General features: G+C 35.1%; 1 protein-coding gene across 2 annotated transcripts in view; it reads left to right on the top strand.

The window, feature by feature from the left end:
- Positions 1-7,275: 7,275 nt before the first annotated feature.
- The window catches only part of GLIPR1L2 (GLIPR1 like 2), a 41,910-nt gene continuing 35,800 nt past the window's right edge, over positions 7,276-13,385 (top strand). Inside the window, exon 1 of one of the 2 annotated variants that reach the window (XM_072973381.1) lies at positions 7,276-7,539. In XM_072973381.1, the coding sequence (XP_072829482.1) occupies positions 7,306-7,539 (234 nt within the window). In that variant the 5' untranslated portion in view covers positions 7,276-7,305. The remainder of the gene's footprint in view (positions 7,540-13,385) is intronic. The other variant, XM_006197936.4, reaches the window with a different exon arrangement.

Here is a 13,385-nt window from a genome sequence, read left to right as displayed (position 1 = left end):
TCAGTTATAAATATTATAAACAAACCATTTAAAAATGTATTTTTAACATGGTTGAGGATCATTTTGCATATATTACCAAACACCTAGGAATTTCTACATAGCTGAGTGATTGACAGTATTCTTAAAAGAGAAGCCAAGTGATTTTATATTTCAAATTGGCTTGTATTAGTCAAGGTTCTCCAGAGAAACAGAACCAATGTAGGGATGGGGGAGTTGGGGGGAGGTGGGTGTAGGGAGAGAGAGTGAGAGGAGAGATTTTAAGGAATTGTCTTACACAACTGTGGTGGCTAGCAAGTCTAAAATCTGTAGGACAAACTGGCAGGATAGAGATTTAAGTAAGAGTTACTGCTGCAGCCCAAAGTCTGGGAAATCAGGCAGAATGTCTATGTTGAATCTAAAGGCAAAATTCCTCCAGAAAATCAGTCTCTGCTCATAAGGCCTTCAACAGACTGGATGTGGCCCACCCACATTATGGACGATAATGTGCTTTAGTTAAAGTCAACTGATTGTAAATGTTAATCACATCTAAAAAATACCTTTACAGCAATATCTAAACTAGTGTTTGACCAAACACTAACCACCACAGTCTAGCCACATTGATGATACATAAAATTAACCATCACACTGCTCTTCAGCACCATGTATATAGTCATTATCTTATTAGTAAAATAAACTATTGCTGTTTGCTTAAATATTGCATTGTTAAAATTTGAGTTCATAATTGATTACTCCTTAACTTGGAGCTTGAAATAGGCTAACAATAAATCAACATATATACGGTATACTTTTCCACTTATTGCATTGTTGGGTTGTCTCCATGGATTTTTAATCAGACTTTTTCATTAACAATTAAAATATCTTCTGATTTTTAATATAATTACTCCATTACTTCTTCAGACTCCTTATTTGTCAAAGAGCATATAAGTTTCTTTAAGTCGGATTAACTGAAATCCTACAGACCACATAAAAAAATGAATTTTTACAGAATTATACCTTCTGATTTTGAAGAAATATTTGTCATTAGCACTGTTATAGGAACTTGCAAGTAGTGGCAGTTGTCAGATAATGGGACCTCTATATGCAGAGTTGTCTACCTACTCCGAAACAGTGAGCGGAGGCTGGGCAGGTGGCATGCCTCTGCCTCACTAGTGGGGTTCCCCCCTTACTAGCACGAAGGGAAAATTCAGGGCCAAGAGATGTCTTCTCCTTGTGATCATACCCATAGGCTCTTGATAGAACATCTTAGAGGCTCAGCACCACTTCAATTTTTTACTCTGAGCAGATCTTGCTCTTAGTAGTGACCATAAGTAACCCTCCTATTTCACACCGTGTGGAATTACTAGACAAACAGCACTGGACTTGGCCTTTTCAAATTACTGACGGCAGTTCACTCAAGATTTGAACAGTGCATTTTTCTGGGGATCCTTTTGTCCTACTAGGCTATATCTGAAGTTTCCAGAAATTGCCTAATCAGTTGGAGTTATAGTGATCAGACTCATCAGTCTTAACTGGGCCAGATATATTCCATTCTCATTCCTTGGGAAAGATGGTGAAAAGATGATTTAAACTATCGTCTCTGTATTTTTTTGATTATGCAAAATCAAAAAATATTGTACAGTGATCAACATTCCTGGTTTGCCTGGGACTGAGGGGGGTCCGAGGACACAGGAAAACAAGATAAACCCAGGACATTTCTTAAAAAACCAGGAAGTTGGTGACCCTAAGCCTGAACAAAAGTGTACATGTACTATTTAATTACATGTACCATGTGTGTCTATAATAGAGCAATAGGTATTTTAAAATACACAAAAATTTGACCTGAAAAGAATGACAAAATGAATTTAAAAAATGACTGCTAAAGAGATGTTTACACTAGGAAGACAAGAATCAAATGATCGATATTATTTGAATGCACTTGTATCTTTAATCTACAATCCTTCAGCTATTTTTTTAAGACATATGAGCATTTTGTGATGGTTGGCTTAGTTAAAACTAAGTAATGCAAATCTGTAATTAAATCTACCTGAGTTAAAACACTGCAGCAAAAGAAGCAAAACAAATCCCATAGTCATCAGTCACAGGGGAACTCTCATTTTCCCTCAGGAAAGCTCCATACCCCTTGACATTGCCTCCTAGTCACAAAGCACTAGGAACCCACTTGGACTTTGCATACATTGTACTTGCTCCTGGTAGCTAGTGAGACCACACCGACTGTCATAAGGATAATTTCATAATTACGTATTAAGAATGCATAACGTGTCTGGCAAAATGCTAAGTGTTAAAATGTATTTTAGTTCTTGTCCATATAATAAGTGAAAATTAGATAGCATTTATTAACAGTATTAATTTAATAATAGTAATAGCTAACATTAAGTAATGTTTACAATGGACTCAGTGCTTCAAATATAAGGATTTATATAATCCTCTCAATAATTCTGTGAGGCTGATGCTATTAATTTTCATTTCTTGAACTATTAGTAGATTTAAACATTTTCATAAATAATGTTCAGATTTATAAAAATATTTTTTGAGAATTATTAAGACAGTTTGCGGGAATGCTATCTTTTGGTGGGAGGGTTCCTGGGAACTGTTGCATAATATAACCATGCCGAATAAATATTAACCTTCAGAATACAGGAGTAATGTAAATTTAGGAGTCAAAATTCTATATAAACTTTCCCAGATTCATACTCAATTTTATGAGGCAAACTGCAGTTTAGTTCCTAAGATTCAAATTCATCCTGGAATCTGGTTATACATAGTCCATCTTAGCAATATGTGAAAAGAACAGGTATAGTATGAATATTTCCACTATACTGTTTTGAATCTTTTTTTTTTTGTGATGGTGGTGGTAAATTGTCCATTCATTTTCATTCATTTTTCTAATGGTGCTGTTCATATTCTTAGAAATTTTAAATGATTCTTAAGTGTGCCTGAATGATGCATCAGTGATTTTAATCCTCTGACATTTACCTAGCAGGTATCTTTCTTAGTTGGCCTTCATTTACATTTACATTTACATTTACATCCATCTTTCCACTCTTGAATATTGGATTTTATTTGCAGCATCATTTTGGTTTTCTCTTGTAATGCTTCTCATGCACCATTATCATAATTTGAATTTCTGAATTATAGAAAAGATCAATCAAATGAGGACAGATTGAAAGTCAATAAAGTAACAATACAGCGAACAAAATAATACCCATCAGTATCTTTAACCTTATTTCATGATTGTTTTCCTTATATATATATGAAAAAATGTATTTTAAACTTGCTAGCTTTTATCGAAATCAGAAAGAATATAGAATTTGAGTATTTCCTTAAAATTTCAAGCACAGCATACAGAAACTGAAAACTCAAGAAAGTCCAGAATCATCTGAGATAAGCAAGGGACTTAAAGTCTCTACTGAAATTGCCCTTATTTTTTAAGTGAAAGCAGTATCTCTATTAAATAAAACAAAAATAAGGAGGTATTCAAAAAGTACATCAGAAGCAGAACTTTAGTGAAATAACGTAGTGACATGTAATTTTCACATTGCTTGTAAAAAAAAATGATTCTGTCAATATCCTCCAGTAATCCCAATGCCTTCAAGGAATTTAATGTCTAAGTTATTACGTTCAAAATTAAGAAAGTTAAATCTTCTAGAGGGCTAGCTGAACAGCCCAAAATTTCAAAATTCAGAAAGTCACAAGCTATAAAAAGTTATGAGAAAACTAACACATCTTTTGGTACTGATGTATAATCAGTGATTTAATACATGATATATTAAACAATGATTAATCAAGTCTCACACACATCTTCAAAATTTTTGAAAAAAAATACTTTAAGATATAGTACATTCAAAATATTTCTCGTGCGAAGTGCATGATGCTAGCTAACTCACTGACAGATATGAAAGGCTGAATATTTGCAAAACATTTTCAGCAAACTCAGCCTCTTTCTGCACATACCAAACTACATGTCTTCATATGCCTTTCCTCTGTACCCCTGTGTTAGTCACCTGGCTTTGAAAACGAGCCCTAACACTTACTGGCTGGGTGACTTTAGACAAATTACGTGACTTCTCTTTTTCTCAGCTTTTCTATCTATAAAGTGGAAATAAGAACTGTTTCTTAAGGTTTTATGATTTAAATGACCTGATATTTTCCAAAGCATTTCAAACAGCACCAGATAGTTCTGAAAACAGTGGTGGTGATTACACAGCACTGTGAAAGTAACTGCCACTGAATTTTACACTAAAAATTATTAAAATGGTAAATTTTATGTTCTGTATATTTTACCACAATAAAAAAATAAGTAGATAAATGAAACAGCTCTTGATACACAATAAGAATTTTTGTAAATAAATTTTAAAATAGCTATTTATATTTGTATCGTATCTGTATTGTAATTATTTGATGATTTGTCTGCATCACCTTTAACTAAAAGCTTTATGTGGACATCCTACATATCTACCTTGTTGAGAATTTGTAGCTCTAGCACCTAGCACAGGCTCTGAGACATAGGGGGCCTAAAGGAACATTTATTAAATTAATGAGTAAGACGCCCAGCAAAGGAATGGGCTGCCTAAGAGATAATGACCCCTGTTAGCGTAATTATTTAAGCAGAGGATATGGTGATCACCTATCAGTGATGTTTCAGAGAATATGTCTAATACTTTGGGAGGAATCAAAGTCTAAAATTTCTTCCTAATCTAAGATTGCATTATTCTATTTATCTTCCTCCTTAATATAGCATTTTTCATAGTCTACAGTATCAACATAATAAAGGAATTCCATCCTGAAGCACTTGCCACCTTCACCCCCACAATACACTCTGGTCACACTAAAAAACTTTTAGCCTTTTTGGATCTCATGGCAGATTGCACGCTTTTTCCTTTGTTTAGAATGCACTGTTTCACCTGTGTGCGTCACTTTCTTGATGTCACATTCCTCAGACAGGCTTACCTGGTCCTCAAAAAGGAGGTTAGCTGGCCCACACATGCTGCAATAACATTTTGGTTTTGTATTTATCACATGGTATAAAAGTTACCAGTTTGTACAAAATGACAACCTATGGAATGGGAGAAAATATTTGCTAACGATGTGACCGACAAGGGATTAATTTCCAAAAATATACCAAACAACTCATACAGCTAAATATTGAAAATAAATAAATAAACAATCCAATCTAAAAATTGGCAGAAGATCTAAACAGACATTTCTCCAATGAAAACAGATAGATAGCCAAAAGGCACATGAAAAGATGTTTGACATGGCTAATTATAAGAGATACGTAAATAAAAACTACAATGAGGTATTACACTAGTCAGAATGGCCTATCATCAAAAAGTGTACAAATAATAAATGCTGGAGAGGATGTGGAGGAAAAGGAACCCTCCAACACTGTTGGTGGAACTGCAAATTGGTGCAGCCACTATGGAGGACAGTATAGAAGTTCCTTAAAACACTAAAAATAGAGTTACCGTAAGAGCCAGTCATCCCACTCCTGGGCATATATCCGGAGAGAATTCTAGTTTGAAAAGACACATGCACCCAATGTTCACAGCAGCACTATTTACAATAGCCAATACATGGAAGCAAACTAAACGTCCATTGATGAATGAGTGGATAAAGAAGATGTACATATATATATGTGTGTGTGTGTGTATAAATATATATATATATATATATATATATATATACACATACAATGGAATATTACTCAGCCATAAAAAGAATGAAATAATGTCATTTGCAGCAACATGGATGGACCTAGAGAATCACACTAAATGAAGTAAGTCAGACAAGGAAAGACAAATATATGCTATCGCTTATAAGAGGAATTAAAAAATGATACAAATGTATTTATAAAACAGAAATAGATTCACAGACATAGATAACAAACCTATGGTTACCAAAGGGGAAGCAGAGGGGAGGGAGGGATACATTAGGAATTTGGAATTAACATATACACACTGCTATATATAAAATAGCAGGGTCCTACTGTACAGCACAGGGAACTATATTCTATATCTTGTAATAACCTATGATGAAAAATCTGAAAAAGAATAATATATATATTATATATTATTATATATATGTATAACTGAATCACTTTTCTGTATAACTGAAACTAATGCAACATTGTAAAACACCTATACTTCAATTTTTTTAAAAAATAGTAAAAGAAAAAAAAAGTTACTGATTTGCTACCTCACCAAACTAAGCTACTTGGAAGCAGGGTCTGTGTCTTGTCCACTGGTCTTCCTCATCCACCTAACACATTGCCTGGTAATATTTATTAAAAGAATTAAGGCATGAACGAAACCACCTTGTGAGGTCTACTGCTTTCAATTGTGTACACCACAGGTAATTTTTAAAAGCAAATTTATTTTTAGATATTTTTGGTCAAACAGTTGCAATGCTTTGTGGCAAAATTCTGCCCCCATGTCAATGATTCTGAATATCTCCTTAATGCTATCGAGCACAAATACGCACCCTAAAATAATTATGCGTTTTTATTCTAAGCCTGGAACTTGTGTTCTTCAAAGTCAGTTTTCTTGAGCAACATTTTTGAAGCCAAAGAATTACGGCCAAAATTTGCTAGGACACCTGGCATTTTTGCCGGAAAGAAATGAAAACAAAAAAATGAGTTCTTATTTACTGACAATAAGCGTGAACAGTGAACACGACAATTTGTCAGAGAAGATGAATATTGATATTTCAGGCTGTCTATATGTGCCGGTGAGAGAAGAAATGAAAATATTTTAACCTCACGAGGTCTGACGATCCCGAGTCTACCCGCTACAAGCTGAGCTTTCCACGCTTCCATTTCTCGTGTGGTTTCCCACAAAGGATCATTAAAACACTGAGAGAAAATCTCAAAGAGGAACTCCACCTAAAATAAGATATTCTTTTGTCCAAGAGGAAAGTAAAGGGAGCATCCTACATTAAATTCCAACTTAACACGTAAGGACTGAAGAAAAACGAATTTTCATCAGTATCACTAAGAATAAGCAGTTTCCTCAGACAAGCTAATTATACAGCACCTGGCATTTACAGATGACTCATTAATAAATACGCTCTGAATAACAGTTAACTACATCAGTTTAGCGAAAAGCCCGCACTCCTTTAACTTAAGCCTCCCAGGTTAGTTCTGCATAGTTTCCAAGAGCGCTCGCTACCTGCAACGCAGGATCCAGCTGACGCGCCTCCTCGCCTGCCGCGGAGGCGGGGCCCGCCTGGCCCGCCCCGCCTCGTAGATTGGCAGGTCATCGGGGCGGGCCGGCGCGTGCGCACTGGCCTGTCCTCGGCCGGTGGACCATGGAGTCCCCGAGGCCGTTCGCGCCGGAGTGGCGCTCCCACTGGCTTCCCCTGATGCAGGGGGGCGTTTGGAAGGCGTGGCTTTGTGAGTTCTGGCTGCTCCTGCTGAGTTCCGGTTTGAACGCGACGTTTTTGCCACACGAAGAGGACGTAACGTTCATCAATGAGTACGTGAACCTCCACAATGAGCTCCGCGGCAACGTCTTCCCCCGAGGGTCTAACTTGCGCTTCATGGTGAGGCCCCAAGGCGGTTGCCCAAACCTCCCACAGCCCTTGTCCGGAGGCACCCCCTCGGCCTCAGGAAGCCCGGGCCGCTGCTCTGAGGCTTAAGGACCGCGGGAACCTAACTTGTAGTTTGAGTTTAAAAATACACGTGAAGTTTATACATTCAAGAAGTAAAAACCGCTATCACTCGAACACATAGGTATTTACCAGGATTTTCCACAGGGCCTGGACGAGGCTGAGCAGAGGCATCCGTACAAAATTTAAGGGGGGGTTTCAGTTCGAGAAAATGAGAGTTTAAGGCAATACTTTTCGTTAATTGAAAAGTCAGTGCAAGAATATCATTGATGTAAACAGGACCAATTTAAACAAAGGCGGGAACTTTGAATTCGGGAGAGGGAGGCAAGTGAGGCGTTCTCAGGATGACGCAAGTGAAAGGTCAGAATCTGTTCCTATTTAAAATTTTGAATTTTTATCACAAATGTTTTCACACTTGTTTTGTTTTGCCCTTTAAAAATATTACTTACCTTGAATATTGAGTTCTTTGGTATACACCCTAAAGTTTTGCTCCCGAGATGGTGTTTCATTTACCTCACCCTGGTCCTGGCCCTAATTTTGCATTTCTTTACAATATTGTACTTGCTTCTTTCCTATTTTCCCCCTATTTCTTTTTAATATTTCATCAACTGTTCCTTGTTGCTATGGAGTTGTAGTGATTGTCATGAAAAACGACTACAAAACTTACTGAGTAAATACATTATCAGACAATTAGGTGCTTCCAATTTACGTTGTAAATACTGCAAGGACTGTCTTGTAAGTCTTTTATTCCTTCTCGATTAGTTCTTTACGAAAAATTCAGAAATGTGATAAAAAATTAAGGATGTGATTTTTTAACCTTATATGATACATAGCAATTGCTATTTTAAAGGACTATGCCAAATTAAGCAAATATCAGCAGTTTAAAAGTATTCCGTTTTCACCACATCCAGCTGGCTGGGGCATTTTCAATCACTTGCAAAACTAGTATAATACAAATGGATACTTAGCTTTAAGGTTAATTTTAAAATGCTCTTTTGATTGGAGGTATTTTCGTTCTTTTTTTGTTCATTTTCTTTACCTTTTGTATTGTCAGTAATTTCCACTTCTGTTTATATATTTTCTTATAGAAATATATACTATAATTAGCATTGTATTTGCTGAAGATAGTTTTAGCCAAGCCATTTTTGGTCTTTTGATCTTAATTAGAGTTTGAGGATATTTGAGAATTGTATCTATGTATTTCCTACCCATTGTGATTAATTCTCTTTTTTCTAAGTTTGGAGGTTAGCCTTCCTCCAGATAATAAACACAATACTTAAAAATTTTTTTTAAAATAATTTTCTCTGCTTTATGTTAATTTTTATTGTCTTTCATTATATATATATATTTTTTTTGGTCAGGGGGAGGTAATTAAGTTTATTTATTTATTTATTTTTAGAGGAGGTACTAGGGATTGAACCCAGGACCTCATGCACGCTAAGCATGCACTCTACCACTTGAGTTATATCCTCCCCACAACACACAATACTTTTTAGTACAACTTTTTGTAGCTTTTGTATTCCTACACTCTAAAATTTTTATTCCAGACATAAGGTATAGAGAATAATACAGTGTCCCCACAATATATATCTTAATATGTGAACCTTTTTAAAGAAATAGTGTTTTGGGTACAGTTTAAAATCCCACCCTAAATTTTACCCTTCTCTTCTTTCTATAAGTTGATATGTATTTTTCCCATGGATTTTACTAGGATGTAAATAATAACACCCTTCTCTTCTTTCTATAAGTTGGTATGTATTTTTCCCATGGATTTTACTAGGATGTAAATAATAACACCCTTCTCTTCTTTCTATAAGTTGGTATGTATTTTTCCCATGGATTTTACTAGGATGTAAATAATAACTGTAACAAGTATAGTCTATCATAATGGTATGGTCTACTTAGAACTTTTCCTTGACAGGTTTGGAAATTACACATTTTATTTTTATTTTTCATTGATTATGCTTAACATTTTAACATATATACATTATGAGGTCCAAAGTTAGTCAACATTTATAATCTCCTTCCAAATATTAAAAAGATATTACAACACATAAATTCTGAATGTCTCCTATCCACTTCCATGCTGTTGTCATCTAGTATTTTTGCTCTACCTTGTTTTTAAACTCAAAAAATTTATTTTTTATTGTAAAAAAATACATAACATAAAATTTACCATTTAACCATCTGTAAGTGTATAGTTCCATGGTTTTAAATACATCACATTGTTATACAATCATCACCATCATTCATCTCCGAACACTTTCATCTTCCCCAGTTGAAACTCTGTACCCACTAAACACTAACTCCCTTCCTCCCAGTAGCAACCACCATCTTACTTTCTGTCTCATAAATTTGACTACTCCATGTAATTCATGTACGAATCATAACTATTTCTTTTTGTGACTGACTTACTTCACTTAGCATGTCTCAAAGATTCATCCATGTTCTAGCATATGTCAGAATTTCCATCCTTTTAAAGGCTTAATAATATTCTACTTTATGTATATACCACATTTTGTTTATCCATTCATCTTTCAATGGACATGAGTTTCTTCTGCCTTTTGGCTATTGTAAATAATGCTGCTGTGGACATAGGTATGTGAATAAATATCTATCCTGTTCCCTGCTTTCACCTCTACTGAGCATATACCCAGAACTGGCATTGCCAGAACATGGAGAAATTCCATATTTAACTTTTTGAAGAACTGCCATTTTGTTTCCCATAGTGACTGCACATTTCACATTCCCACCAGCAATGCACAGGGTTTCATTTTCTCCACATCCTTGCAAACACTTGTTTTCTGTTTTTTTGATATAACCACTTAATGGGAAGTGAAGTGGTATGTTGTTATGGTTTTGACTTTCATTTCCCCAGTGATTAATGATGTTGAGCATCTTTCCAGGTGCTTATTGGCCATTTGTATATCTTCTTTGTAGAAATATCTATACAAGTCCTTTGCTCATCTTTTTGTCAGGTTGTTAGGGTTTTTTGTTATAGGAGTTGAAGGAATTCTTTATACATTCTGGATAAAATCCCTTATTAAATGTATGATTTGCAAATGTTTTCTCCCATCCCATAGGTTGCCTTCTCATTCTGTTAACTGTCCTTTGATACACAAAAATTTTTAATTTTGGTGAAGTCTAATTTATCTATTTTTCATCTTGTTGCCTGTGCTTTTGCTGACATATTTAAGAAATCATTGACAAATCCAATGTCATGAAGCTTTCCCCCTTTGTTTTCTTCTAGGAATTTTATAGTTTTAGGCAGCAGTTACAAAAAAATGTGCTCAACATGACTAGTCATCTGGGAAATGCAAACTAAAACCACAATAAGGTATCACCTCACACTTGTTAGGATGTCTATCATCAAAAAAGACAAGAGATAACAAGTATTGGTGAGAATATGGAGAAAAGGGAAACTTTGTGTGTTGTTTGTGGAAACATATATTGGTGCAACCACAATGGAAAACAGTATGGAGTTTCCTCAAAAAATTAAAAAGAGAACTACTATGTGATACAGCAGTCCCACTCCTGGGTATCTATCCAAAGGAAATGAAACAGGATATCAAAGATATATCTGCCCTCCTATGTTCATTGCAGCATAATGCAAAATTATTCACAATAGCCAAGATACAGAAACAACCTGAGTGTCCATTAATGGATAAATGGACAAAGAAGAAGTGGTGTGTATGTTTACGATGAAATATTGTTCAGCCATGAGAAAGAAGGTAATTCTGCCATTTGCAAAAACTTTGATGGAACTTGAGGGCACTGTACCCAGTGAAATAAGTCAAACAGAGAAAGAGAAATATTGCGTGGTATCACTTATATGTGGAATCTAAAAAAAAAAGAGTCAAACTCATAGAAACAGAGAGTAGACAAGTGATTGCCATGGGTTAGGTGTTGGTAGGAATCGGGGGAAACAGGAAGAGGTTGGTAAAAGTGTACATTTATCTATAATGTAGCTTTTTTAGCTATAACATGAATTAGATCTGAGGATCTAATATAAAACTTGGTGACTATGGTTGATAACATTGTATTATATAAATGAGAAAAAGGAAACTTTAGCCTCTGTTTTCAACTGTAATTTTATTCAAGTTTGAGCAAAGGAATTTGTAACTATCATAACTTATTTGCACACTGTCATGAAAAGCAATGAAATAAAACGCTTATGAATTTGAGACTTGAGAGACCTCCTGGGTTTAAATCCTGGCTCCACATTTAACTGGCTGTAAGTGGCTATAAATAGATTTCTTAATTTTGTGTTTTAGTAACTTCCTTTGTGAAACAGAAACAGTAATAATAATGCATACCTTATAGGGTTATTGTAAACATTAAGTGAAATAATGCATAAATAACACTTAGAAACGAAGATCAAAAAACTCAACTAAAAAATGGGCAGTGGACCTGAATAGACATTTTTCCAAAGAAGGTGTACAATAGCCAACAGACACATGAAAAGGTGCTGAACATCACTAATCATCAAGGAAATGAAAATCAAAGCTACAATGAGATGTCACCTTACATCTGTCAGAATGTCGGTCATTGAAAAGATAAGAGATAGCAAGTGTTGGTGAGGATGCAGGAAAAAGGGAACCTTTGTGCACTGTGGTGAGAATGTATATTGGTGCAGCCACTATGGAAAATAGTATGGTGGTGCCTCAAAAAATTAAAAATAGAACTACCATACAGTCCAGCAATTCCATTTCTGGGTATTTTTCCAAAGGAAAAAAAAAAGTAATTCAAAAAGATATCTGCATTCCTATGTTCACTGCAGCATTATTCACAATAGCCAAGATATGGAAGCAACCTAAGTGCCCGTCAATATGTGAGTGAATAGAGAAGATGTATATATACACAATGTAATATTACTCAACCATGAGAAGAATGAAATCTTGCTATTTGTGACAACATGGATGGACCTAGAAGATATGCTAAGTGAAATTAATCAGAGAAAGAAAAATACCATAGGATTTCACTTGTATGTGGAATCTAAAAAACAAAACAAATAAACAACCATTATCAAATAGAAACAGAGTCATGGAAAAAGAGAACAAACAGGTGTTTGCTAGAGGAGAGGGGATGGGGGATGAGTGAAATAGGTGAGGGAAATTAAGAGGTACAAACTTCCAGTTACAAAATAAATGAGTCATGGGGATGAAACATACAATGTGGGAAATACAGTCAATAATAATGTAATATCTTTGGCGACAGATCATAACTAGATTCGTTGTGCTGATCATTTTGTAATGAATGGAAATATCCAATCACTATGTTGTTTACCAGAAACTACACTTCAAAAAAAAAACCCAGACTCATAGGAAGAGATCAGATTTGTGGTTCCCAGAGGTGGACACTGAGGGGAGGGGGAATTGGATGAAGGTGATCAAAGGTACAAACTTCCAGTTATAAGATAAATACTAGGGATGTAATGTACAACATGATTAATATAATTAATACTGCTGTCTGTTAATCTGAAATTGTTAAGAGAGTAAATCCTGAGTTCTCATCACAAGGAAAAAATTTTTTTCTTTTTATTTTATATCTGTATGAGATAATGGATGTGCACTAAAATTACTGTGGTAATCATTTCATGATATATTTTGCTGTACACCTTAAACTTATAGAGTGCTCTATGTCAATTATATCAATAAAAATGGAAGGGAAAAAAAAAAGCCACTTAGTGACTGGTGCATAGTAAGCATCTGGTATGCAAATAATATGCAAAGTAAGGCAGTAGAAAGAAGGACCATGGAGCATTGTTTGTGAACGGGACA

This window comes from Vicugna pacos, chromosome 12 (genome assembly GCF_048564905.1).
Source record: "Vicugna pacos chromosome 12, VicPac4, whole genome shotgun sequence".
NCBI lineage: Eukaryota > Metazoa > Chordata > Mammalia > Artiodactyla > Camelidae > Vicugna > Vicugna pacos.
The sequence above is the reverse complement of the archived record's forward strand: the minus strand, read 5'-3'. Positions and strand labels throughout refer to the sequence as shown.